We start from the raw sequence: 24,431 nt of genomic DNA, 5'->3' as shown, positions 1-24,431 counted from the left end.
CTGTAGGTAAGTCAGCCAAAATCTCAATGATGAGGCCTGATGTAGACCACAAAGACAGTCACACCACTATCTGACCTCCAGCTTGTCTTTGACTATTGGATCTGACCACACATACATAGAGTCTTGCAATATATTGCATAAAAGGTGAAAGATAGTCAGCACTTCTCTATTGAACCATCACTTAAAGGTAAATTTGATTTTGTTGAATCAGATATTGTTTGTATAGACCATCCATTAGAATTAGAGTAGCCTAGTTAACAGCAAATGATTGGCACATATTTCTCAACGGCACAATATGTTTGGAATAAAGTCCAAAATTAAAGAGACACATTGAAGCTGGGATGTTACCTTAAGCATCAAGTGCAGTTTTGATCTCCTTGTCTGAGGAACGAGGTTATTATTATGGAGAATTTCATCAGGACTGATTCCTAGCATGGCAGATGGCAATATGAAGAGAGATTGGTTCAATTAGGTTTAAATTCTCAAATTTAGAAGAATCTCATGGACACCTAAAAAATTGTAGAGACACATGAGAGACTGCATATGCTGGATTCGGAAGCGAAAAACAAAAACAAACTGCTGGAAGAACTTAGCAAGTCATGTAACATGAGTGGGGAAGAATAGTTGACATTTTGACTCAAAATCCTTGATATTATGGAATGTTAATGTCAACTATTCTTTTATTCCCCCACTGATGTTACATGGCCTGCTGAGTTCCTCCAACATATTGTCTTTACCTACAAAATTCTATAATGCTCTGGAAAGAATACCTGCAGGAGGGATATTCCCAATGGTTGTGGAGTCCAGAATCAAGGGCAACAATGAAAGTACAAGGGGTAAAACATCTCTTCTGCCAGAGAATGGTCAACTTGTGGGATTCTTTACCAAAGAAAGCAACTGAAATCTAAATTATTCAATGATTAAATTATTAAATTATTACTACATTCCAAAAAGTGTTTTTCCCCCAATTAGGAGAGAAAACTGGAACCAGGCAGTGAATATGATTGATCAGTTTTGATCATGTTGAATGGTGCATGGTCAAAATGTTTCTATGGCAATGGCCAGGTATGCCTCACCCTGCAGTCTGGAAAACATTTAGATAGTAATACATTAGTGAATTTACCGAGGCATTCAGTTATATTTTGCGCAAACCATATTTTTTTAAACTCAGGCAATCTGTAAGTTACACCTGTTTGGTGAATCTTAAATTCGTACTGACAGATTTTGCAAATCACTACTAAAAATTTGAAGATGTGGAATAAAATTCACTCTCCTAGAATTTATGTAAAAATGAAAATAAATAAATAAAAACAATGTTTTCTTTTAAAAAAAAACACCTCATCCTTCTTGAGGCATCTTCACACTACAGTAAACCATGACATGGAAAAATTTCCAGGAATGCAACAACCCCTGCTTCCCCTGTAAGGGTCAATATCTAGAGGTAGAATTTGGTAATAATAGGTATTAAATGTTAAATGAAATGTTATGTCAAAATTCAATCTTTGCTTAATAGGTTTTAGCTGGAATGATTAATTTCAACACTTGATGGTTTGTGATCTTTATCATTGTGAAGTGAAAAATCAAGGATTGATGTGGAGTAAAATAAAATTGACCCTCTTCAATATGAACACCAACCTGCAAACCTTAGGAACTTTCTCTGGGATGTTTGGTAAAAACTTTTGTCTCCCACAAATGCTAAGATCATTTGCCTGGTAGTTGGCATAATTAGACAAATAATAATTGTTGATAAAGATCAATTCTGAAACATGCATAGTATTTTGTTTCTCTTGCGATTTGGTGTTTGCAGGTTCAGTAAAAGTGACAAATTATAGAATGGGTTTGATGTGAATTCAGGAAAAAGCTACAAGTGCATTATTCACTTCATTTCCTCAGTATTGATATGCAGTTTGTTTAGCTTGACTCAGCCTAATCCCCAATCTATAATTCTGATTGTAAAGAACATGCTTTGGATTGACTCATTGCATAGAGGAAAGTAGACCACACCCTCCTCTGGGAATAAACAAAATCTTGGTCTTTTGCTGAGTGACAATTCATAAATTAGGATCCATCAAAATAGCCATATGTTGAATTATGTTGGTTGTCTTATTTGATATTTACTCCGAGTTGTGTTGTTCTTACCTTGTGCAAACTGCAGTCCATTAAAATTTGATCATTGCTTTTCATGGCATCATTAAGGAATGGTCCTTTATTTGTTAAGTTGGTATTTTCAGTCTGAGAGCTATCCAGGAGCTGAAAGAAAAGGGGAATAAACATCCAATATCCGTCACCAGATTCCTGCCTGAATGCTCATTATTAGGTTTGCAACAAAGAAGAATTAAATCTACAAAAGGAAAATAAATGTTATTTTTGTTAACTGATATTATTAGCTGATTTACTGCAAAAAATATCTGCAAAGGGACTTCTTTCTTTAAACCAGTGAAGTTGTCATAAAGAAGAAATAGGTAACTTTCGAAGGTTCACTGACTGGAAGTCACTGCAATATAAATAGCAGTTTTATGTGAGCTCTGGAGGAAACTGTAACAGACTTGTAGCTAATGTACTATAAACCATGAAATATTTCTTTAAAAATCCAAACATTTGATCTAATGTAATTACTAATGGGACAAAATTTCAATCTAGAATATTTTATAATAAAATGTAGAACACTGCAGAAAGCAATTTTTCAATTTGGATGCTGGAGTTGGAATAAAAATTTTTGGTTAAATTGACAGTCTTCCTTGCAACTGACCTGAGTAATGAGGAAGAAAAAAAAATCTAATATCAAGGGCACTAAAAAAATGTGTATGATTTAGTTTAATTGGGCAACACAAGGCTTGAGGGCCTTACCTTACCTTGAAGTAAGGTTCAACATGTGTGCTCTACCAACAGACAAAACAGATATCTTTTGAAACATAACAGCCCAAAGCAGTCTATCGTTCCTCTCCAGGGACGCACAAGCTGATATCCAACAAGATTGACTCATTATGTGTATTCATCACAATCGTTGCAGTCACACATGCGATCTTATGGCTTTGATTTAATTTATCTTACCATTTGGCTTATGTGCTATCTACAAGAATTTCAGTGCTGGGAGAATAAATCCTTAGAAGTGAGTGTGTAGGAAGTGGTGGTAATGGGGTGGGGGGGGGGGGGAGGTGGGGAGCTGAGAGAAAAGTGTGGATTCCAATAGGATTGGTGTAAGTGACTCGCATGAACTTTGTGGGTCGAATGCTGTATGACCCTCTGATTCCAATGCTTCCAGGCCAAACTGTTCTTTTCGGAGGAAATGGAAGCCAATCAAACAAATAGATTACTAACATTTTTGAAACTATACTGGAAGTGAATAATTTGTCTGAACTATTTTATGGCACTCATTTGAGAGTAATTTCTCCTATTTTCAATTATGCTATCTACCTCTCTGGATGAAAAGATTCCATTTCAAAGATTGACTCCTGAAGCAATTTTGTCAATAGGATACATTCACTTTCAAGGCAAACAATAAGAATGCTGAAAACTTGCATTTATATTGTGTTTTTCTTTCCAGTTGAAAATATATTGAGCAAATTTCTAGCATTTTATCCATTAAAATTGATACTGAGCCACAAAGGATGATACCTTGATCAAGAATAGATTTACAGTCACATGAAAAGCTGAGAGAGGCAGAGGGAATTCCAGAATTGGATCTGCAGAATGCTGAAGGCTGGTTAGTTAATTGTTGTTGGGTTAATATGCAGAAGGGATCAAAGCGAGAGGGATGCAGAGGTTTCAGAAAATTATGAAGTCAGAGGAACTACAGAGAAAGTTAATCATTTGAAATCAAGAATTTTAAAACTCAGGCCTGCTGGATGAAGATTTGATGTCTTAAATCAATGATCTACCTCGTTGGAGATATCTATTCTGAAGAACTTGAAGCTATCTCCTCTTTTGACTTAAATTAAATTTCATTTCATTTAAAATTTATATTAAACTTTAAATTTAGACATACAACATGGTAACAGGCCCTTTTGGCCCTCAAGCCTTGTGTTGCCCAATTAAACTAAATCATACACATTTTTTTAGTGTTGGGAGGAAGACAGGGCACCTGGATGAAACCAATGCAGCCACAGAGAATATGTACAAACTCCTTACAGAGAGTGTGGGATTTTAACCCCGGTTCTGATTACTGGCAGAGAAACAGGATTGCACTAACCGTTCTATGTTTCAGAGCCATAAATGTGGACAAGGGTGTGGTCTTTGCCTCCTCTCCTAAATTCAATGATCATCACCTTCATTTTATTGATGCTATGATAGAGATTGTTACCTTGGCACATTTCTCTGTCTTCATAATGTATTCTTCAGCTGCTATAAGGGTCCTTGTCATCCCCAGCGGCAGCATAACAGAGGCCTCTCTGATCTACGGGCTGTTGCCGAGAATGCACTTAGTCTTCCAGCAGTTCTGGATGTCCAACTCTATCAACTCAGTGAAAGATGCACTTTGGTTTGCCTGTTGGTCTTTCAGCATACTGAGATGACAGTCTAGGAATGCTGCGGACTGCCACTTTCTAGGTTGCAGGAGTTGGTGCTGCGTGACACGCTGAGATTTGGTTCGTTGTGGGGAAGGACCACAGTCCAGCATCCTCCCATTACCAGGCATTGAGTGGCTGAGACCGAGGCGAAGCCACCTCAACCAACTGAGGGGGTGGGGGGGGGGAAGTGGGAGATATGACAAGATGTCACAATGCTGGTAATGTAGATTGATGAGAATCTATAGATATGACCGATTTTATATTTGAATGATTTTATTTGTAAATAATTTATTGTGAATAAAGTATATTTTTAAGGGAAAAAAAGTACCGATTTCACTGTAACCAGCCATTTGGTATTATATTTGTAACCATGAAAATAATTCGTTCACTTTATTTTACATGGTGGAAATTCTTTTGACTGGCCTTGATTATCTATAATTTATCCAAAAATATTGTTATGCATAGGTGCAACCTTAACAGACTATAACAATTTAATGCACAGCTTTGATAGTTATTAACAAGCACTGATGGCAACATTGCAACTTGCAGATTCATTGGTGGCTAATGATCTTTTTTAAGGTCCATTTAGAACATTGCACAGCTGCTATTCAAATAATTCCTATTTACTTCACATCCAGTGAAGCCCAGTTAGAGTTGACATGTGAGATTTGAGTAGTTTGAGGTCTAAGCTTGTGATCACTAATTACTCTAACGACTGAAAATGTGTTCCATTGATGTGCTTCAAGGTTGGAATAGCAGGGAGTTTAACCAATTAAATATAATTTCTGTTTCAACAAAGTTTAGGCAATGTAAATATGTGGAATTGCTGATTTTCCTTCATTTGAAATCAGGAAAATTAGCGACAGATATACACTATCCATGTATTAAGCAAATAGCTCATCTTCAACAGTGGAATTTTCACATCACATTTAAAAATTGGAATTTTAATTTGTAAGATTAATATCACAGCTGTATGATGCACGTCACTGATGTTGAAAAACGAGCAAACATTTAGAATAATTTTGCAAAATGGCTGACGCACTTTGTGATGCACCATCAATTATTCAAGTTGAGAAACCAATAGGCTTTTATTCAGTAAAGAACAAAGGCACATCCATACTGCTCAACGGTCCTGCACTGAGGAGGGGCTGTGGAACAGTCACCTTTTATATAGGAGCCTGTGGGAGGGGCCACAGGTACAGCCGGCCAATGGGTGTGCTTGACGAGACAAATACAGACGATAGTGGTTTACCACACCTTGAATGTAAGTGGTGTGCAATAGCACATTGGATGTGAATTACATGATAAATTGTAAGAACACAAAATGTTGGAGAAGCTCAGCAGGTCAAACAGTGTCCTTTATGCAGCAAAAGCCAAGATACAGAACTGACGTTTCAGGCTTGAGCCCCCCATCAAAGTATGAGAAAATGCCGGCAAGCATCCAAACAAAAGTGTAGGATGGGGGAAGGGGGTGGGATGGCAAGGCAAGAGATGATAGGTGGAGAAAGGAAAGAGGGAACAGCAGCATTGGAGGGGGGGGGGAGAATGGAAAGGCAGTGTGGGTAAAAGAAATAGAAGGACAGGAAAAGGAGGGAGGGGAAAGAAAAGGCAAGCAAGTTTAATGGAAAGCAGTAAAGTCAATGTTCATGCCATCCACAAGACAGCAGCAGAGGCAAGTGGAGGGGAGTGGATAAATATCTTGTGTAAATAGCTGAAATAGACAATAGTCTGAAAGCCTGCTTCAGCACCTCCCTATCCCATGCTAAAATCTGTCAAGTTGCTACATCAATAAAGCTTAAAGACCATCTTAGTCTAAATCAAAACCCTATATACAATATGCAGATAAGGTCCTACGATGTCAGTAAGATTTAGGATTAGGGTTTGATAGTTATTTACAAGAGCACTGGAAGCCATTGTGATTTTCCTGTCAAGTGAGTTTAGAAGAATTTAGAATCAGAATTACAATTTATTGTCATGGATATGTCATGAAATATGCTGTTTTGTGGTAGCATCAGAGTGCAAACATTGATATAACCACCTTTCAGAATAAATAGAGTGCAAAGAAAAAAAAGTCAAAATAAGGCAGTGTCTGTGATTCATTCAAGCATTTAATGACAGCAGGGAAGAAGCTGTCCTTGTGCCATGGAGTGCTCATCTTCAGGCTCCTGTACCTTTTCTAGATGGTAGCAGAGTGAAAAAGGAATGGCCTGGGTGGTGGGGTGTTTGATGATAGAGGCTGCTGCTTTAAGATTCCGCCTCTTGTCGATGTCCTCAATGGAGTGAGGGCTGATGCCTGTGATGTCTCAGGCTGAGTGAACAACCCTCAGGACAATGATGCAACTAGCCAGAATGCTCTCCACGGTACACCTATAAATGTGACATACCAAATCTTCTCCAACTCCTCACAAAGTATAGCCACCAGTGAGCCTTCTTCATGATTGCATTGACATGGATCAATCAATCAAGAAATATTCACAGTTCAAGTGAAAGATTCTTACTGATGTTTCTGAAAGTTTTATGGAGAATCTTAATGGTGTTCAGTTTACTATCTTTAGTGTCCCAAGATTCTTCATTCAAGTAAGGGTGAAAAGAGGCTCTAAACCAAAGTTCAGAATTTGCTGGAATTTTCCCCAGGTAATTTGGATAGAGTAAGGTGGATAAAAGGCACTTTGATAATGACAAGATAAAATTTAGTACCTGTTGGTTCAGAAAATTAAACAGCTTTTCTGGGAGAATTCCCCAACTATTACTAATGTTGTTGTCAAGGGATTTTTGAGTCTAAACGAGAAAGCAGAAAGAACCCAAATTTAATACCTCATCTTGAAGCTTTAGATTTTCTGCTCAAGTCTCTTGGATTTAATGAATCTATAACCTCATTAGACAGAGACTGAAAGTTACTTGGAAACCACCACTGACCACAAGGTATAACCATGACTGAAATTTAGTTCTTTCATTTAATTTGTTTAAAATTTAGACATACAGCACAGTAACAGGCCCTTTTGGTGTGTGAGCCCATGTTGCCCAATTATGCTCAATTGACTTCCAACCCCGGTATGTTTTGAACGGTGGGAATAAACTGGAGAACAGAGAGGAAACACATGCAGACAATAGGAGAATGTACAAACTCCTTACAGATAGTGAAGGATTCAAACCTGGTCACTGGTGTTATAACTGCATTGTGCCAATCCCTACGCTAACTGTGCCCCCCTTAATTACCCATTGGCTGTATAATCTTGCTTATTTTATACTAATTTTTTTAATGAGATGGGCATCAGTTCAAAGGCCAGTATTTACTGCTCATCCCTAATTCTCCTCGAGAAAGTAGCTACAAGTCACTAGATAACCACTGCATTCTTTTTGCTGGTGATACAAGAACCTGTGCCAGCCAATTACACCCAATTAACCTACAAACCCCAGGTTATTTTCGAATGTTGGGAGGAAAATGGAGGGCCAGGTAAGAGCGTAGATGCAGGAAGAATGTACAAACTTCTGAGAGACAGCACAGGATTTGAACCCCAGTATTTGGGTGGAACTGAGGAGTAGGAAAGGAGAGGTTACACTTGTAGGGGTGTATTATAGACCACCCGGAGGGGACCGAGACCTAGAGGAGCAAATCTGTAGGGAGATAGTAGATATTTGTGATAAGCACAGGGTTGTAATTATGGGAGATTTTAATTTTCCACATATAGATTGGGAAACACTTTGAAAGATACATTGAATGTAAGAGGAATCTTAAGAGAGGAATTAGGAAAGCTAAAAGAAGGTACGAGAAAACTATGGCAAGCAGGGTGAAAACTAATCCAAAAGAGTTCTACAAATATGTTAATGGTAAGAGGAAAGCTAGAGACAAAATTGGTCCCTTAGAAAATCAGAGCGGAAAACTGTGTGTGGAGCCTAGAGAAATGGGGGAGATATTGAACAGTTTCTTTTCTTCGATATTCACTAAGGAGAAGGATATTGGGAGTTGTGAGATAAAAAAAGCAAATTGGGTAAATATGGGGAATATAGAGATTACAAAAGGTGTAGTTTTAAGGCTTTTGAAGAATATAAAGGTGGATAAGTCTCCGGGACCAGACGGGATCTTCCCCAGGACATTGAGAGAAGTGAAGGAGGAAATAGCAGAGGCTCTGGCGGTAATTTTCCAAATGTCATTAGATATGGGGATAGTGCCGGAGGATTGGCGCATTGCGCATGTGGTTCCGTTATTTAAAAAGGGTTCAAGGAGGAAGCCTGGCAACTATCAGCCTGTAAGTTTGACGTCTGTGGTAGGTAAATTAATGGAGAAAATTCTTAGAGATAGTACTTATAAACATCTGGATAGACAGGGTCTGATCAGGAGCACTCAACATGGATTTGTGGGAGGAAGGTCATATTTGACCAATCTGATTGAATTTTTTGAAGAGGTGACTAGGAATGTGGATGAGGGTAGCGCAGTGGATGTTGTCTATATGGACTTCAGTAAGGCCTTCGATAAGGTACCACATGGAAGGTTAGTTAGGAAGGTGCAGTCTTTAGGTATAAATTTTAAGATAGTTAAATGGATTGAACATTGGCTGAAAGGGAGAGGCCAGAGAGTGGTAGTGGATAATTGTCTGTCAGGTTGGAGGCCGGTGACCAGTGGTGTGCCTCAAGGATCTGTATTGGGCCCATTGTTGTTCGTTATATACATTAATGATCTAGATGACGGGGTGGTGAATTGGATTAGTAAATATGCAGACGATACTAAGATAGGTGGAATAGTCGATAATGAAGAAGGTTTTCAAGGATTGCAGAGGGATTTGGGCTGCTTAGAAAAGTGGGTTGAAAAATGGCAGATGGAATTTAATGCTGATAAGTGTGAGGTGCTTCATTTTGGTAAGAAGAATCAGAATAGGACATACGTGGTAAATGGGAGAGCATTGAGGAATACAGAAGAGCAGAAAGATTTAGGAGTAACGGTACATCATTCCCTGAAGGTAGAAACTCACGTGAATAGGGTGGTGAAGAAGGCTTTTAGTATGCTGGCCTTTATCAATCATTGCATGGAATATAGGAGTTGGGAGGTGATGTTGAGATTGCATAAGACGTTGGTGCGGCCTAATTTGGAGTTCTGTGTGCAGTTCTGGTCGCCTAATTATAGGAAGGATATAAACAGACTGGAGAGAGTGCAGAGAATGTTTACCAGAATGTTACCTGGGTTTAAGCATCTAGAGTATAAGGAGAGATTGGACAGATTAGGTCTTTATTCTTTGGAGCGTAGAAGGTTGAGAGGGGATTTGATAGAAGTATTTAAGATTATGAAAGGGATAGACAGAGTGGATGTGGATAGACTATTTCCGTTAAGAGGAGGAAAGATTAAAACAAGAGGACATGAGTTAAGAATTAAGGGGAAGAGGTTTAGAGGTAACATGAGGGGGAACTTCTTTACTCAGAGAGTGGTAGCCGTGTGGAATGATCTTCCGGGAGAAATAGTGGCGGCGGAGTCAATTGAATTATTTAAGAAAAGGTTGGACAGGTATATGGATGAGAAGAAGATGGAGGGTTATGGGCATTGTGCAGGAAGGTGGGACTAGAAAGGGGTGTTTGGTTTGGTGCGGACTAGAAGGGCCTAATGGCCTGTTTCTGTGCTGTAATTGTTATATATACTGATTGCTGGTGTTGTAACAAGAGTTGCACCAACCCACTGCACCCCTATAGATATATTAATGTACCAATATAGACAACTAGATGGCCAGTACCAGAGGTCAGGATCAAACCCAACTGTGAGGGAGCAAATCGAGTGCCTACAAGCACTCTGTGCTTCTAAAATTTGGGCCTTCTGCCCATCTTTTACCCAATGTCCACATCTTCACCTATTCCTTTAAGACATTACATGATCAAACTGCTAGCTATCCATCTTAATATCCCTTAAGAGCCATAGAGTTAATGAATATGAGAGTGCGGAAACTGGTTTCTTGGACCATCTCGGCGATGCCAACCATGTATCTAAGCACATCTCACTTGCCTGTATTTGGTCCCAATACCATTCTTCCGCATACACCTGTCCAACAGTCTTTTAAATGTCATACGAGTACCCATTTCAATACCACCTTCCTCATACTACCTTTTATCTGAAAAAGATGCCCCTTTTAAATCTTTTGCTGTGCAGGTTGATAGGATAGTTAAGAAGTCCTATGGGCTTAACTGAGCTTCATTCATCGGTAGTTTGAGTCAAGAGTTCATGTTCAGATTTCATATTTATTGTCAAGAGTTTATCCTGTGGGCACAGCAGAATTACCACTGATTGGTAGTGATAAAAAAAATAAACTGCACACAGCATGAATATAAAAGCAATCAAAAGAAATGTAAACAGATAATGAATGTAAACAAACTGACTGTGCAATGGAGGGAGAGCAAATAAAGTGCACAAGTAAGAGTTCCTGAATGAGTTTGTTGTTGAGGAGTCCAATGGTGGAGGGGTAGCAGCTGTTCCTGAACCTGGTGGTGTGAATCTTGTAGCACCTATAGCTCTTTCTTAATGGTAGCAGTGAGAACAGAGCATGTGCTGGGTGGTGTGGGTTTTGGATGATTGCTGCTGCTCTCCAACAGAATTGTTCCCTGTAGATGTACTCTTCCTGTAGAGTGGAGAGGGTTTTGCCTGTAATGTTTTGGCTGTGTCCACTACCTTTTGGAGGGTTTCATGCTCATGGCTATTGGTGTCCCCATACCAGACTGTGATGTAGCCGATCATTACACTTTCCACCACACATCTTTAGAAATTTGCTGGGGTTTATGATGTCATACCAAACCTCTGCCAACTCCTGAGGAAGTAGAGGCAGTGACATGCTTACTTCACGATACCATTGGTGTGTTAGGTCCAAGAAAAATACTCCGAGATCTTGACTCCCAAGAACATAAATATGCTCCATTTCTCCACCTTTGATCCCCCAATGATCACTGGATTGTATATGTCTGGCTTTCCTTTTATGAAGTCAACAATCAGCTCCTTAATTTGGGTGACTGAGTGCAAGGTTGTTATTGGCACACCAATCAGCCAAGTTTTCAATCTCCATTCTGTATGCTGACATCCCCTTTCTTTATACAACCCACTACTGGTAAATATAAATTTGTTGAAATTAATCACTTCTAACTCTTCATTATCTACAATGAAGGGTCATGGTCTTTCCACAGAATTTATATAATAAAAACATGCAACACACAAATGTTTGAATACCTCAAAGCAAATGAATGAATTTACAAACCACTCTACTATTTATTAAACAATATTTATTCTTATACACCAAATGTGCACTGCACTTGTGTGTATGTGTGTTATGACAGGTTTTACAATTGGATAATTAGAAACTTCAACTTGAACTTCCATTAATGCCTACAATCAGTGATTTTGACATTGAGGTTCTAAACTCACAATACTGTGCTTTAAAAAACCTCACCAGACTTTATTCGTCAAAAAAAGTTCTATTGGGAGAGCACAGTGCAGGGATTCACTTGACACAAGTGGTCTGGAAACTGGATGGCAAGATGTAATTAGTATGGTTAGGAATTTTGCAGATAACACCAAGTCTACAAAATGGACAGGTAGGAAGTATGTCAAAAATTACAACAGGATCAAGATGAACTGGGAAAAAAGTAAAAAAAAAAAATAGAGGGATGGGTTTGGGGGCATCCAGAACCCATCAATAGGTATTGCAATTCAGAATTTTAAACCGGGGCAAGGCTGATGAAGTGAATTGGAAAATGTTTTTAGAACAGACAGACCCAGGGCTACAGGTACATAATTCCATGAAGTAGGCAAGGTTAGGATTAAGAAGTAGTTTGGCCTTTGTTGGTCAGGACATTGGAACATAGTGTACAAAACATTGGCAAAACCACACGGTGTATTGTGCTCAAGTTTGGTCGCCCAACGATAGGAAAGATGGTGTTAAGCTAGAAGTAGTGCAGAAGAGCTTAATGGGACTGCTATTGGGATTGGAAGGCTTGAGTGATTAATAGAGTTTAGATAGTCTGAGATTTGTTTTTTTCTGGAGCAAAGAGGCTTGGGGGGGGGGGGAGAAACACCTTATTGAGATTAGTTTACTTAGTTTAAGTTGTCATTGTTTTTATTTTCACCCCTCTCCCACCTCCCATTCCCCCCTACCCCTCCCCCCCCCCGAGAGAGGAAGCTAAAATTTGAGGGTATAAATTTAATGCGAGAGGGGAAAGATTTACAAGGGATTGATTTCATAGATTTCTCAGGCAATCCAAAAGTTCAAAGGTATTTTGAGCATGGAATCAGTGAGCAAGTTTAACAGTGCTTGCCACTGTCTATCACAACATCAACTCAACAATAAAACCTTTAGTACATAGATTATATTTTTAAAAAAATACAGAACACACATTGAGATGTGAAACTTGCACAAAATGAGGTGCTAATTGCAATAGCAATGTAGGCTGCACATCACCGTGCAATCCCAATGTGGATTCCAGTTGTTCTAAATTTGAATGGATTTACTACATGGAGACCAAAGTATAAGGTGACATTTTGTAAATTAGATCAAAATTTATGTGAAGATTTATATTATTTTTATGTCAAATTATTAAAGTAATTTAAACAGGAAACAAGAAAGCATAATGAAGTGTGAGATGAAGAAAACACATGGTCCCTGGTGAACCATGTTCAATTTAATCTGAAATTCAATCAGTTCATGAAATAACAATTGACAAATCTTCCAAAGAGATAAAACCCTTTAAAATTTCTCTAGTGATTCCTGATACTAATCAAATACTCAATTGCCAAACTTGGATCTAAATTTACAGAATTCGACCTGACAAAGATGATGGGGAAGAAACCCTTCAGAGAATGCACCTGACCTTCTGCTATACTTTTGAGAAAGTCCTAAGAAACAAAATTAAATTCCACATTGATGTTTCAGTTGTCCATGTGCGACAGGAACAATTATGTTGTGGATATTTGTTTCTCTTAAGTATTTATCCTGTAACTTCATTCTCAACCTGTTATTTATTTGTATCCTTTTTTAATGCATTATTTTTAAAAAAACTGACCCTTACTTTGAATAAAAGTAGGGTACTAAACCCTTGGAGATTAAATTTCTCTGGTTGGGAACCTTGATGCAAGACCTGAGGAAATTTCAATGCAATACACTGCATCAGGAGTTCCACGAACCTTCCACCTACGTTATTCTGGGCAATCAAACAATGAGAAGCTGGGAAAACTCAACAGGTCAGGCAGCATACATAGAAAGAAATGACAGTCAACATTTTGGTTCAAGATCCTCTTCAAGGGGTGGTACAGTTGGCATACCAGTTAGCGCAACGCCTTTATGCCAACGTCAATTATCGGTACCCTGCCCACAAGAGCCTTATCCAACTCTCTCTTAAATCTAACGAATCCATCCCTACTACTCTCTGTGGCAATGCATTCCACAGACCCACAACTCTCTGGGTAAAAAAATGCTCCTCATTTCTGTGTTAAATGGCCTTCCTTGTATTCTTAAACTATGCCCTCTAGTCCTAGTCTCACCCATCATTGGGAACATGTGCTCTGATTTCATCCTATCAAGCCATTTGAATATCCTAAATACCTCAATCAGGTAAAGATATATTACAATGATTTCTGACCTGATTCCCTTCTTCAGGGAAGAAGCAAAGAACAGGAAGGCATCAGAAAAAAGACAAAACTCGATAAGGTAGGAGTCCAGTCCAACAAAAGGTATTAATTGGATACAAGAGGAGAGGTGAGAATAGATTTGGCTTGCTGAAAGGAGACAGAGGAATAAGGGAAAGAAAGAGAAGAGCTGGGGAAAGATGATGGGGAAGAAGGGGGTGGGTTTAACGAAAGCCAGCGAAGTGGATATTAATGCCATCTGGTTGGAGGATGCACAGATGGAAGATGAGGTGTTGTTCATTCATTCGAGACAATCCAAGGAACAGCTTTAAGAATTTGCTGGGATGTTCATAAGGAATATATTCTACATTTAGCCACAGGATAAAAGTCCATTTATCAGATCTCTCATTGAGCAATGTTTTCATGTTTCTCTTTGAAATAAAAACAGAAAATGTCTGAAATGCTCAGCAGGTGTTTCATTCTGAAAAATTCTGTGTTTTCCTTTCCCCAGGTGTTGCCTGACCTGATGAATGTTTCAGCATCTATTTTTTTAAATTGTTTTCATGTACTTTTTTTTCTCTGACGTACCCAATTGTTGCATAATCCAGTTAGCCTTTCTGTTTGTGACATTTCCTTTCTCTTTCTTGGCTTCTGATGTTGATAACATTGTTTGGATCTTGCCCAAGTAACTTGTTCACGTACATGTGACAGTGAAAGTCAATGACAAAGGTGAAATGTGCCTCATTGGAAGCCATCTAGATGGATCAAAAATTGTTGGAGGAGAAAGAGACAGACTGGTGGGATTGAACAAGGGCTTCAAAGATGCAATGTGTTGCAAGGGAAATAAAACAAGAAATAGGAGCTGGAGTAGACCATCTGGCCCATGAAGCCTGCTCCACTATTTAATAAAGCCATGGCAAATTTTGCTGTGGACAGTTCCACTTACTCGCCTGATCCCCATAACCTTTAATTCCCCATTTCTACAGAAATCCACATGTTTTAAATACATTCAGCGAGAAGATTCCACTCCTTCCTTGGCCTGAAAATTCCACAACTCTTTTTGGGAACAGTTGCTTCTCATCTCCAATCTATTATAATGTTATCTATCTCCAATGAGTAGAATCGTAGGCTATGCTACCTCTCCTATAAAGATAATGCTTTCATTTCCAGAAAAACCTGGTGAACCTCCTCTGAGACCACATAAGCACATACAGCACAGAACAGGCCAGTTTACTCCTACAAGTCCATGCTAGAACAAATCCCCACCCTCCTAGTACCACTGACCAGCACCTGGTCAATACCCCTCTAAGCCTCTCCCCTCCATGTACTTATCCAGTCTTTCTTTAAATGTAAATAATGTCCCTGCTTCAACCAACTCTGCCGAAAGCTTATTCCACATCCCAACCACCCTTTGCGAGAAGAAATTTCCCCTCATGTTCCCCTTATAATTTTCCCCCTTCAAACTCAAACCATGGCCTCTGGTTTGAATATCCCCCACTCTTAATTGAAAAAGCCTATCCAAGTTGACTCTCTGTCCTTTTTATAATCTTGAACACCTCCATCAAATCCCCCCTCAATCTTGTACTCTCCAGAGATAAAAGCCCAAGGTTGCTCAACATTTCGATGTAAATCAAACCCTGACATCCTGGTAACATTCTCGTGAACCTTCTCTGCATTCTCTCTATTTTGTTTACATCCTTCCCATAATTTGGTGACCAAAACTGCACACAGTATTCCAAATTTGGCCACACCAATGCTTTGTACAATTTCATCATAACAACCCAACTCTTGAATTCAATACTCCGATTTATGAAGGCCAACATTCCAAATGCCTTCTTCACCACTATCTACCTGAGCATCAACTTTGAGGGTACTATTTATCTTAACTACTAAATTACTTTGTTGATCTGCATTCCTCAATTGTCTACCATTCAATGTAAATGACCAATATGCAACACTTCACACTTAAGCATATTAATTTCCATCAGCCTTTTCTCAGAGGAGGCGTCAGAGGGGGCGTCTAATATTATACATAATGCCTCAAACATTTCTCCTAACCTCTTATGTCCAAAGCTTCACTGAACACTAAATGGATAACATCCACAGCCTTGTCTTCATCACTCTTTTCTGTAACCCCTTTGAAAAAATCTGTAAGGTATCTTAAGCATCATCTTACCCTTTCAAAATCATGTTGACGACTACCTATCAATCCCTCTTCATCCAAATATGCCATCCCTCAAAGCACTTTCCATCAACTTTCCTACCACAGACATCAGGCGTCGGAGGGGGGGGGTCGGAGGGGGGGGGTCGGAGGGGGGGGGTCGGAGGGGGGGGGTCGGAGGGGGGGGGTCGGAGGGGGGGGGTCGGAGGGGGGGGGTCGGAGGGGGGGGGTCGGAGGGGGGGGGTCGGAGGGGGGGGGTCGGAGGGGGGGGGTCGGAGGGGGGGGGTCGGAGGGGGGGGGTCGGGAGGGGGGGGTCGGAGGGGGGGGGTCGGAGGGGGGGGGTCGGAGGGGGGGGGTCGGAGGGGGGGGGTCGGAGGGGGGGGGTCGGAGGGGGGGGGTCGGAGGGGGGGGGTCGGAGGGGGGGGGGTCGGAGGGGGGGGGTCGGAGGGGGGGGGTCGGAGGGGGGGGGTCGGAGGGGGGGGGTCGGAGGGGGGGGGTCGGAGGGGGGGGGTCGGAGGGGGGGGGTCGGAGGGGGGGGGTCGGAGGGGGGGGTCGGAGGGGGGGGTCGGAGGGGGGGGTCGGAGGGGGGGGTCGGAGGGGGGGGTCGGAGGGGGGGGTCGGAGGGGGGGGTCGGAGGGGGGGGTCGGAGGGGGGGGTCGGAGGGGGGGGTCGGAGGGGGGGGTCGGAGGGGGGGTCGGAGGGGGGGGGGGTCGGAGGGGGGGGTCGGAGGGGGGGGTCGGAGGGGGGGGTCGGAGGGGGGGGTCGGAGGGGGGGGTCGGAGGGGGGGTCGGGGGGGGGTCGGAGGGGGGGGTCGGAGGGGGGGTCGGAGGGGGGGGTCGGAGGGGGGGGTCGGAGGGGGGGGTCGGAGGGGGGGTCGGAGGGGGGGGTCGGAGGGGGGGGTCGGAGGGGGGGGTCGGAGGGGGGGGTCGGAGGGGGGGGTCGGAGGGGGGGCGGGGGGGTCGGAGGGGGGGGTCGGAGGGGGGGTCGGAGGGGGGGGTCGGAGGGGGGGGTCGGAGGGGGGGGTCGGAGGGGGGGGTCGGAGGGGGGGGTCGGAGGGGGGGGTCGGAGGGGGGGGTCGGAGGGGGGGGTCGGAGGGGGGGGTCGGAGGGGGGGGTCGGAGGGGGGGGTCGGAGGGGGGGGTCGGAGGGGGGGGGTCGGAGGGGGGGGTCGGAGGGGGGGGTCGGAGGGGGGGGTCGGAGGGGGGGGTCGGAGGGGGGGGTCGGAGGGGGGGGTCGGAGGGGGGGGTCGGAGGGGGGGGTCGGAGGGGGGGGTCGGAGGGGGGGGTCGGAGGGGGGGGTCGGAGGGGGGGGTCGGAGGGGGGGGTCGGAGGGGGGGGTCGGAGGGGGGGGTCGGAGGGGGGGGTCGGAGGGGGGGGTCGGAGGGGGGGGTCGGAGGGGGGGGTCGGAGGGGGGGGTCGGAGGGGGGGGTCGGAGGGGGGGGTCGGAGGGGGGGGTCGGAGGGGGGGGTCGGAGGGGGGGTCGGAGGGGGGGGTCGGAGGGGGGGGTCGGAGGGGGGGGTCGGAGGGGGGGGTCGGAGGGGGGGGTCGGAGGGGGGGGTCGGAGGGGGGGGGTCGGAGGGGGGGGTCGGAGGGGGGGGTCGGAGGGGGGGGTCGGAGGGGGGGGTCGGAGGGGGGGGTCGGAGGGGGGGGTCGGAGGGGGGGTCGGAGGGGGGGTCGGAGGGGGGGTCGGAGGGGGGGTCGGAGGGGGGGTCGGAGGGGGGGTCGGAGGGGGGGGTCGGAGGGGGGGTCGGAGGGGGGGTCGGAGGGGGGGTCGGAGGGGGGGTCGGAGGGGGGGTCGGAGGGGGGGTCGGAGGGGGGGTCGGAGGGGGGGTCGGAGGGGGGGTCGGAGGGGGGGTCGGAGGGGGGGTCGGAGGGGGGGTCGGAGGGGGGGTCGGAGGGGGGGTCGGAGGGGGGGTCGGAGGGGGGGTCGGAGGGGGGGGTCGGAGGGGGGGTCGGAGGGGGGGTCGGAGGGGGGGGTCGGAGGGGGGGTCGGAGGGGGGGTCGGAGGGGGGGGTCGGAGGGGGGGGTCGGAGGGGGGGGGTCGGAGGGGGGGGTCGGAGGGGGGGGTCGGAGGGGGGGGTCGGAGGGGGGGGTCGGAGGGGGGGGGTCGGAGGGGGGGGTCGGAGGGGGGGGTCGGAGGGGGGGGTCGGAGGGGGGGGGTCGGAGGGGGGGGTCGGAGGGGGGGGTCGGAGGGGGGGGTCGGAGGGGGGGGTCGGAGGGGGGGGTCGGAGGGGGGGTCGGAGGGGGGGGTCGGAGGGGGGGTCGGAGGGGGGGGTCGGAGGGGGGGTCGGAGGGGGGGTCGGAGGGGGGGTCGGAGGGGGGGTCGGAGGGGGGGTCGGAGGGGGGGTCGGAGGGGGGGTCGGAGGGGGGGTCGGAGGGGGGGTCGGAGGGGGGGTCGGAGGGGGGGTCGGAGGGGGGGTCGGAGGGGGGGTCGGAGGGGGGGGTCGGAGGGGGGGGTCGGAGGGGGGGTCGGAGGGGGGGGTCGGAGGGGGGGGTCGGAGGGGGGGGTCGGAGGGGGGGGTCGGAGGGGGGGGTCGGAGGGGGGGGTCGGAGGGGGGGGTCGGAGGGGGGGGTCGGAGGGGGGGGTCGGAGGGGGGGGTCAGAGGGGGGGTCAGAGGGGGGGGTCAGAGGGGGGGTCAGAGGGGGGGTCAGAGGGGGGGTCAGAGGGGGGGGTCAGAGGGGGGGTCAGAGGGGGGGTCAGAGGGGGGGTCAGAGGGGGGGTCAGAGGGGGGGTCAGAGGGGGGGGTCAGAGGGGGGGTCAGAGGGGGGGGTCAGAGGGGGGGTCAGAGGGGGGGGTCAGAGGGGGGGGTCAGAGGGGGGGGTCAGAGGGGGGGGTCAGAGGGGGGGGTCAGAGGGGGGGGTCAGAGGGGGGGGTCAGAGGGGGGGGTCAGAGGGGGGGGTCAGAGGGGGGGGTCAGAGGGGGGGGTCAGAGGGGGGGGGTCAGAGGGGGGGGTCAGAGGGGGGGGTCAGAGGGGGGGGTCAGAGGGGGGGGTCAGAGGGGGGGGTCAGAGGGGGGGGTCAGAGGGGGGGGTCAGAGGGGGGGGTCAGAGGGGGGGTCAGAGGGGGGGGTCAGAGGGGGGGGTCAGAGGGGGGGGTCAGAGGGGGGGGTCAGAGGGGGGGGTCAGAGGGGGGGGTCAGAGGGGGGGGTCAGAGGGGGGGGTCAGAGGGGGGGGTCAGAGGGGGGGGTCAGAGGGGGGGGTCAGAGGGGGGGGTCAGAGGGGGGGGTCAGAGGGGGGGTCAGAGGGGGGGGTCAGAGGGGGGGCGTCAGAGGGGGGGGTCAGAGGGGGGGCGTCAGAGGGGGGCGTCAGAGGGGGCGTCAGAGGGGGGCGTCAGAGGGGGGCGTCAGAGGGGGGGCGTCAGAGGGGGGCGTCAGAGGGGGGCGTCAGAGGGGGGCGTCAGAGGGGGGCGTCAGAGGGGGGCGTCAGAGGGGGGCGTCAGAGGGGGGCGTCAGAGGGGGGCGTCAGAGGGGGGCGTCAGAGGGGGGCGTCAGAGGGGGGCGTCAGAGGGGGGCGTCAGAGGGGGGCGTCAGAGGGGGGCGTCAGAGGGGGGCGTCAGAGGGGGGCGTCAGAGGGGGGCGTCAGAGGGGGGCGTCAGAGGGGGGCGTCAGAGGGGGGCGTCAGAGGGGGGCGTCAGAGGGGGGCGTCAGAGGGGGGCGTCAGAGGGGGGCGTCAGAGGGGGGCGTCAGAGGGGGGCGTCAGAGGGGGGCGTCAGAGGGGGGCGTCAGAGGGGGGCGTCAGAGGGGGGCGTCAGAGGGGGGCGTCAGAGGGGGGCGTCAGAGGGGGGCGTCAGAGGGGGGCGTCAGAGGGGGGCGTCAGAGGGGGGCGTCAGAGGGGGGCGTCAGAGGGGGGCGTCAGAGGGGGGCGTCAGAGGGGGGCGTCAGAGGGGGGCGTCAGAGGGGGGCGTCAGAGGGGGGCGTCAGAGGGGGGCGTCAGAGGGGGGCGTCAGAGGGGGGCGTCAGAGGGGGGCGTCAGAGGGGGGCGTCAGAGGGGGGCGTCAGAGGGGGGCGTCAGAGGGGGGCGTCAGAGGGGGGCGTCAGAGGGGGGCGTCAGAGGGGGGCGTCAGAGGGGGGCGTCAGAGGGGGGCGTCAGAGGGGGGCGTCAGAGGGGGGCGTCAGAGGGGGGCGTCAGAGGGGGGCGTCAGAGGGGGGCGTCAGAGGGGGGCGTCAGAGGGGGGCGTCAGAGGGGGGCGTCAGAGGGGGGCGTCAGAGGGGGGCGTCAGAGGGGGGCGTCAGAGGGGGGCGTCAGAGGGGGGCGTCAGAGGGGGGCGTCAGAGGGGGGCGTCAGAGGGGGGCGTCAGAGGGGGGCGTCAGAGGGGGGCGTCAGAGGGGGGCGTCAGAGGGGGGCGTCAGAGGGGGGCGTCAGAGGGGGGCGTCAGAGGGGGGCGTCAGAGGGGGGCGTCAGAGGGGGGCGTCAGAGGGGGGCGTCAGAGGGGGGCGTCAGAGGGGGGCGTCAGAGGGGGGCGTCAGAGGGGGGCGTCAGAGGGGGGCGTCAGAGGGGGGCGTCAGAGGGGGGCGTCAGAGGGGGGCGTCAGAGGGGGGCGTCAGAGGGGGGCGTCAGAGGGGGGCGTCAGAGGGGGGCGTCAGAGGGGGGCGTCAGAGGGGGGCGTCAGAGGGGGGCGTCAGAGGGGGGCGTCAGAGGGGGGCGTCAGAGGGGGGCGTCAGAGGGGGGCGTCAGAGGGGGGCGTCAGAGGGGGGCGTCAGAGGGGGGCGTCAGAGGGGGGCGTCAGAGGGGGGCGTCAGAGGGGGGCGTCAGAGGGGGGCGTCAGAGGGGGGCGTCAGAGGGGGGCGTCAGAGGGGGGCGTCAGAGGGGGGCGTCAGAGGGGGGCGTCAGAGGGGGGCGTCAGAGGGGGGCGTCAGAGGGGGGCGTCAGAGGGGGGCGTCAGAGGGGGGCGTCAGAGGGGGGCGTCAGAGGGGGGCGTCAGAGGGGGGCGTCAGAGGGGGGCGTCAGAGGGGGGCGTCAGAGGGGGGCGTCAGAGGGGGGCGTCAGAGGGGGGCGTCAGAGGGGGGCGTCAGAGGGGGGCGTCAGAGGGGGGCGTCAGAGGGGGGCGTCAGAGGGGGGCGTCAGAGGGGGGCGTCAGAGGGGGGCGTCAGAGGGGGGCGTCAGAGGGGGGCGTCAGAGGGGGGCGTCAGAGGGGGGCGTCAGAGGGGGGCGTCAGAGGGGGGCGTCAGAGGGGGGCGTCAGAGGGGGGCGTCAGAGGGGGGCGTCAGAGGGGGGCGTCAGAGGGGGGCGTCAGAGGGGGGCGTCAGAGGGGGGCGTCAGAGGGGGGCGTCAGAGGGGGGCGTCAGAGGGGGGCGTCAGAGGGGGGCGTCAGAGGGGGGCGTCAGAGGGGGGCGTCAGAGGGGGGCGTCAGAGGGGGGCGTCAGAGGGGGGCGTCAGAGGGGGGCGTCAGAGGGGGGCGTCAGAGGGGGGCGTCAGAGGGGGGCGTCAGAGGGGGGCGTCAGAGGGGGGCGTCAGAGGGGGGCGTCAGAGGGGGGCGTCAGAGGGGGGCGTCAGAGGGGGGCGTCAGAGGGGGGCGTCAGAGGGGGGCGTCAGAGGGGGGCGTCAGAGGGGGGCGTCAGAGGGGGGCGTCAGAGGGGGGCGTCAGAGGGGGGCGTCAGAGGGGGGCGTCAGAGGGGGGCGTCAGAGGGGGGCGTCAGAGGGGGGCGTCAGAGGGGGGCGTCAGAGGGGGGCGTCAGAGGGGGGCGTCAGAGGGGGGCGTCAGAGGGGGGCGTCAGAGGGGGGCGTCAGAGGGGGGCGTCAGAGGGGGGCGTCAGAGGGGGGCGTCAGAGGGGGGCGTCAGAGGGGGGCGTCAGAGGGGGGCGTCAGAGGGGGGCGTCAGAGGGGGGCGTCAGAGGGGGGCGTCAGAGGGGGGCGTCAGAGGGGGGCGTCAGAGGGGGGCGTCAGAGGGGGGCGTCAGAGGGGGGCGTCAGAGGGGGGCGTCAGAGGGGGGCGTCAGAGGGGGGCGTCAGAGGGGGGCGTCAGAGGGGGGCGTCAGAGGGGGGCGTCAGAGGGGGGCGTCAGAGGGGGGCGTCAGAGGGGGGCGTCAGAGGGGGGCGTCAGAGGGGGGCGTCAGAGGGGGGCGTCAGAGGGGGGCGTCAGAGGGGGGCGTCAGAGGGGGGCGTCAGAGGGGGGCGTCAGAGGGGGGCGTCAGAGGGGGGCGTCAGAGGGGGGCGTCAGAGGGGGGCGTCAGAGGGGGGCGTCAGAGGGGGGCGTCAGAGGGGGGCGTCAGAGGGGGGCGTCAGAGGGGGGCGTCAGAGGGGGGCGTCAGAGGGGGGCGTCAGAGGGGGGCGTCAGAGGGGGGCGTCAGAGGGGGGCGTCAGAGGGGGGCGTCAGAGGGGGGCGTCAGAGGGGGGCGTCAGAGGGGGGCGTCAGAGGGGGGCGTCAGAGGGGGGCGTCAGAGGGGGGCGTCAGAGGGGGGCGTCAGAGGGGGGCGTCAGAGGGGGGCGTCAGAGGGGGGCGTCAGAGGGGGGCGTCAGAGGGGGGCGTCAGAGGGGGGCGTCAGAGGGGGGCGTCAGAGGGGGGCGTCAGAGGGGGGCGTCAGAGGGGGGCGTCAGAGGGGGGCGTCAGAGGGGGGCGTCAGAGGGGGGCGTCAGAGGGGGGCGTCAGAGGGGGGCGTCAGAGGGGGGCGTCAGAGGGGGGCGTCAGAGGGGGGCGTCAGAGGGGGGCGTCAGAGGGGGGCGTCAGAGGGGGGCGTCAGAGGGGGGCGTCAGAGGGGGGCGTCAGAGGGGGGCGTCAGAGGGGGGCGTCAGAGGGGGGCGTCAGAGGGGGGCGTCAGAGGGGGGCGTCAGAGGGGGGCGTCAGAGGGGGGCGTCAGAGGGGGGCGTCAGAGGGGGGCGTCAGAGGGGGGCGTCAGAGGGGGGCGTCAGAGGGGGGCGTCAGAGGGGGGCGTCAGAGGGGGGCGTCAGAGGGGGGCGTCAGAGGGGGGCGTCAGAGGGGGGCGTCAGAGGGGGGCGTCAGAGGGGGGCGTCAGAGGGGGGCGTCAGAGGGGGGCGTCAGAGGGGGGCGTCAGAGGGGGGCGTCAGAGGGGGGCGTCAGAGGGGGGCGTCAGAGGGGGGCGTCAGAGGGGGGCGTCAGAGGGGGGCGTCAGAGGGGGGCGTCAGAGGGGGGCGTCAGAGGGGGGCGTCAGAGGGGGGCGTCAGAGGGGGGCGTCAGAGGGGGGCGTCAGAGGGGGGCGTCAGAGGGGGGCGTCAGAGGGGGGCGTCAGAGGGGGGCGTCAGAGGGGGGCGTCAGAGGGGGGCGTCAGAGGGGGGCGTCAGAGGGGGGCGTCAGAGGGGGGCGTCAGAGGGGGGCGTCAGAGGGGGGCGTCAGAGGGGGGCGTCAGAGGGGGGCGTCAGAGGGGGGCGTCAGAGGGGGGCGTCAGAGGGGGGCGTCAGAGGGGGGCGTCAGAGGGGGGCGTCAGAGGGGGGCGTCAGAGGGGGGCGTCAGAGGGGGGCGTCAGAGGGGGGCGTCAGAGGGGGGCGTCAGAGGGGGGCGTCAGAGGGGGGCGTCAGAGGGGGGCGTCAGAGGGGGGCGTCAGAGGGGGGCGTCAGAGGGGGGCGTCAGAGGGGGGCGTCAGAGGGGGGCGTCAGAGGGGGGCGTCAGAGGGGGGCGTCAGAGGGGGGCGTCAGAGGGGGGCGTCAGAGGGGGGCGTCAGAGGGGGGCGTCAGAGGGGGGCGTCAGAGGGGGGCGTCAGAGGGGGGCGTCAGAGGGGGGCGTCAGAGGGGGGCGTCAGAGGGGGGCGTCAGAGGGGGGCGTCAGAGGGGGGCGTCAGAGGGGGGCGTCAGAGGGGGGCGTCAGAGGGGGGCGTCAGAGGGGGGCGTCAGAGGGGGGCGTCAGAGGGGGGCGTCAGAGGGGGGCGTCAGAGGGGGGCGTCAGAGGGGGGCGTCAGAGGGGGGCGTCAGAGGGGGGCGTCAGAGGGGGGCGTCAGAGGGGGGCGTCAGAGGGGGGCGTCAGAGGGGGGCGTCAGAGGGGGGCGTCAGAGGGGGGCGTCAGAGGGGGGCGTCAGAGGGGGGCGTCAGAGGGGGGCGTCAGAGGGGGGCGTCAGAGGGGGGCGTCAGAGGGGGGCGTCAGAGGGGGGCGTCAGAGGGGGGCGTCAGAGGGGGGCGTCAGAGGGGGGCGTCAGAGGGGGGCGTCAGAGGGGGGCGTCAGAGGGGGGCGTCAGAGGGGGGCGTCAGAGGGGGGCGTCAGAGGGGGGCGTCAGAGGGGGGCGTCAGAGGGGGGCGTCAGA

The 24,431-nt window shown here is 52.2% G+C and overlaps 1 protein-coding gene across 1 annotated transcript in view; it reads right to left on the bottom strand.

Annotated features, from left to right (window-relative positions):
* Nucleotides 1–473: 473 nt before the first annotated feature.
* luzp2 (leucine zipper protein 2) overlaps nt 474–24,431 on the bottom strand; it is a 168,688-nt gene continuing 144,730 nt past the window's right edge. The window contains exons 11-12 of the mRNA XM_069924060.1: nt 2,140–2,250; nt 474–509 (exon numbers count right to left, since the gene is read on the bottom strand). Of these exons, the coding sequence (XP_069780161.1) occupies nt 489–509; nt 2,140–2,250 (132 nt within the window). The 3' untranslated portion in view covers nt 474–488. The remainder of the gene's footprint in view (nt 510–2,139; nt 2,251–24,431) is intronic.

This window comes from Narcine bancroftii, chromosome 1, assembly GCF_036971445.1.
Source record: "Narcine bancroftii isolate sNarBan1 chromosome 1, sNarBan1.hap1, whole genome shotgun sequence".
Lineage (NCBI taxonomy): Eukaryota > Metazoa > Chordata > Chondrichthyes > Torpediniformes > Narcinidae > Narcine > Narcine bancroftii.
The sequence above is the reverse complement of the archived record's forward strand: the minus strand, read 5'-3'. Positions and strand labels throughout refer to the sequence as shown.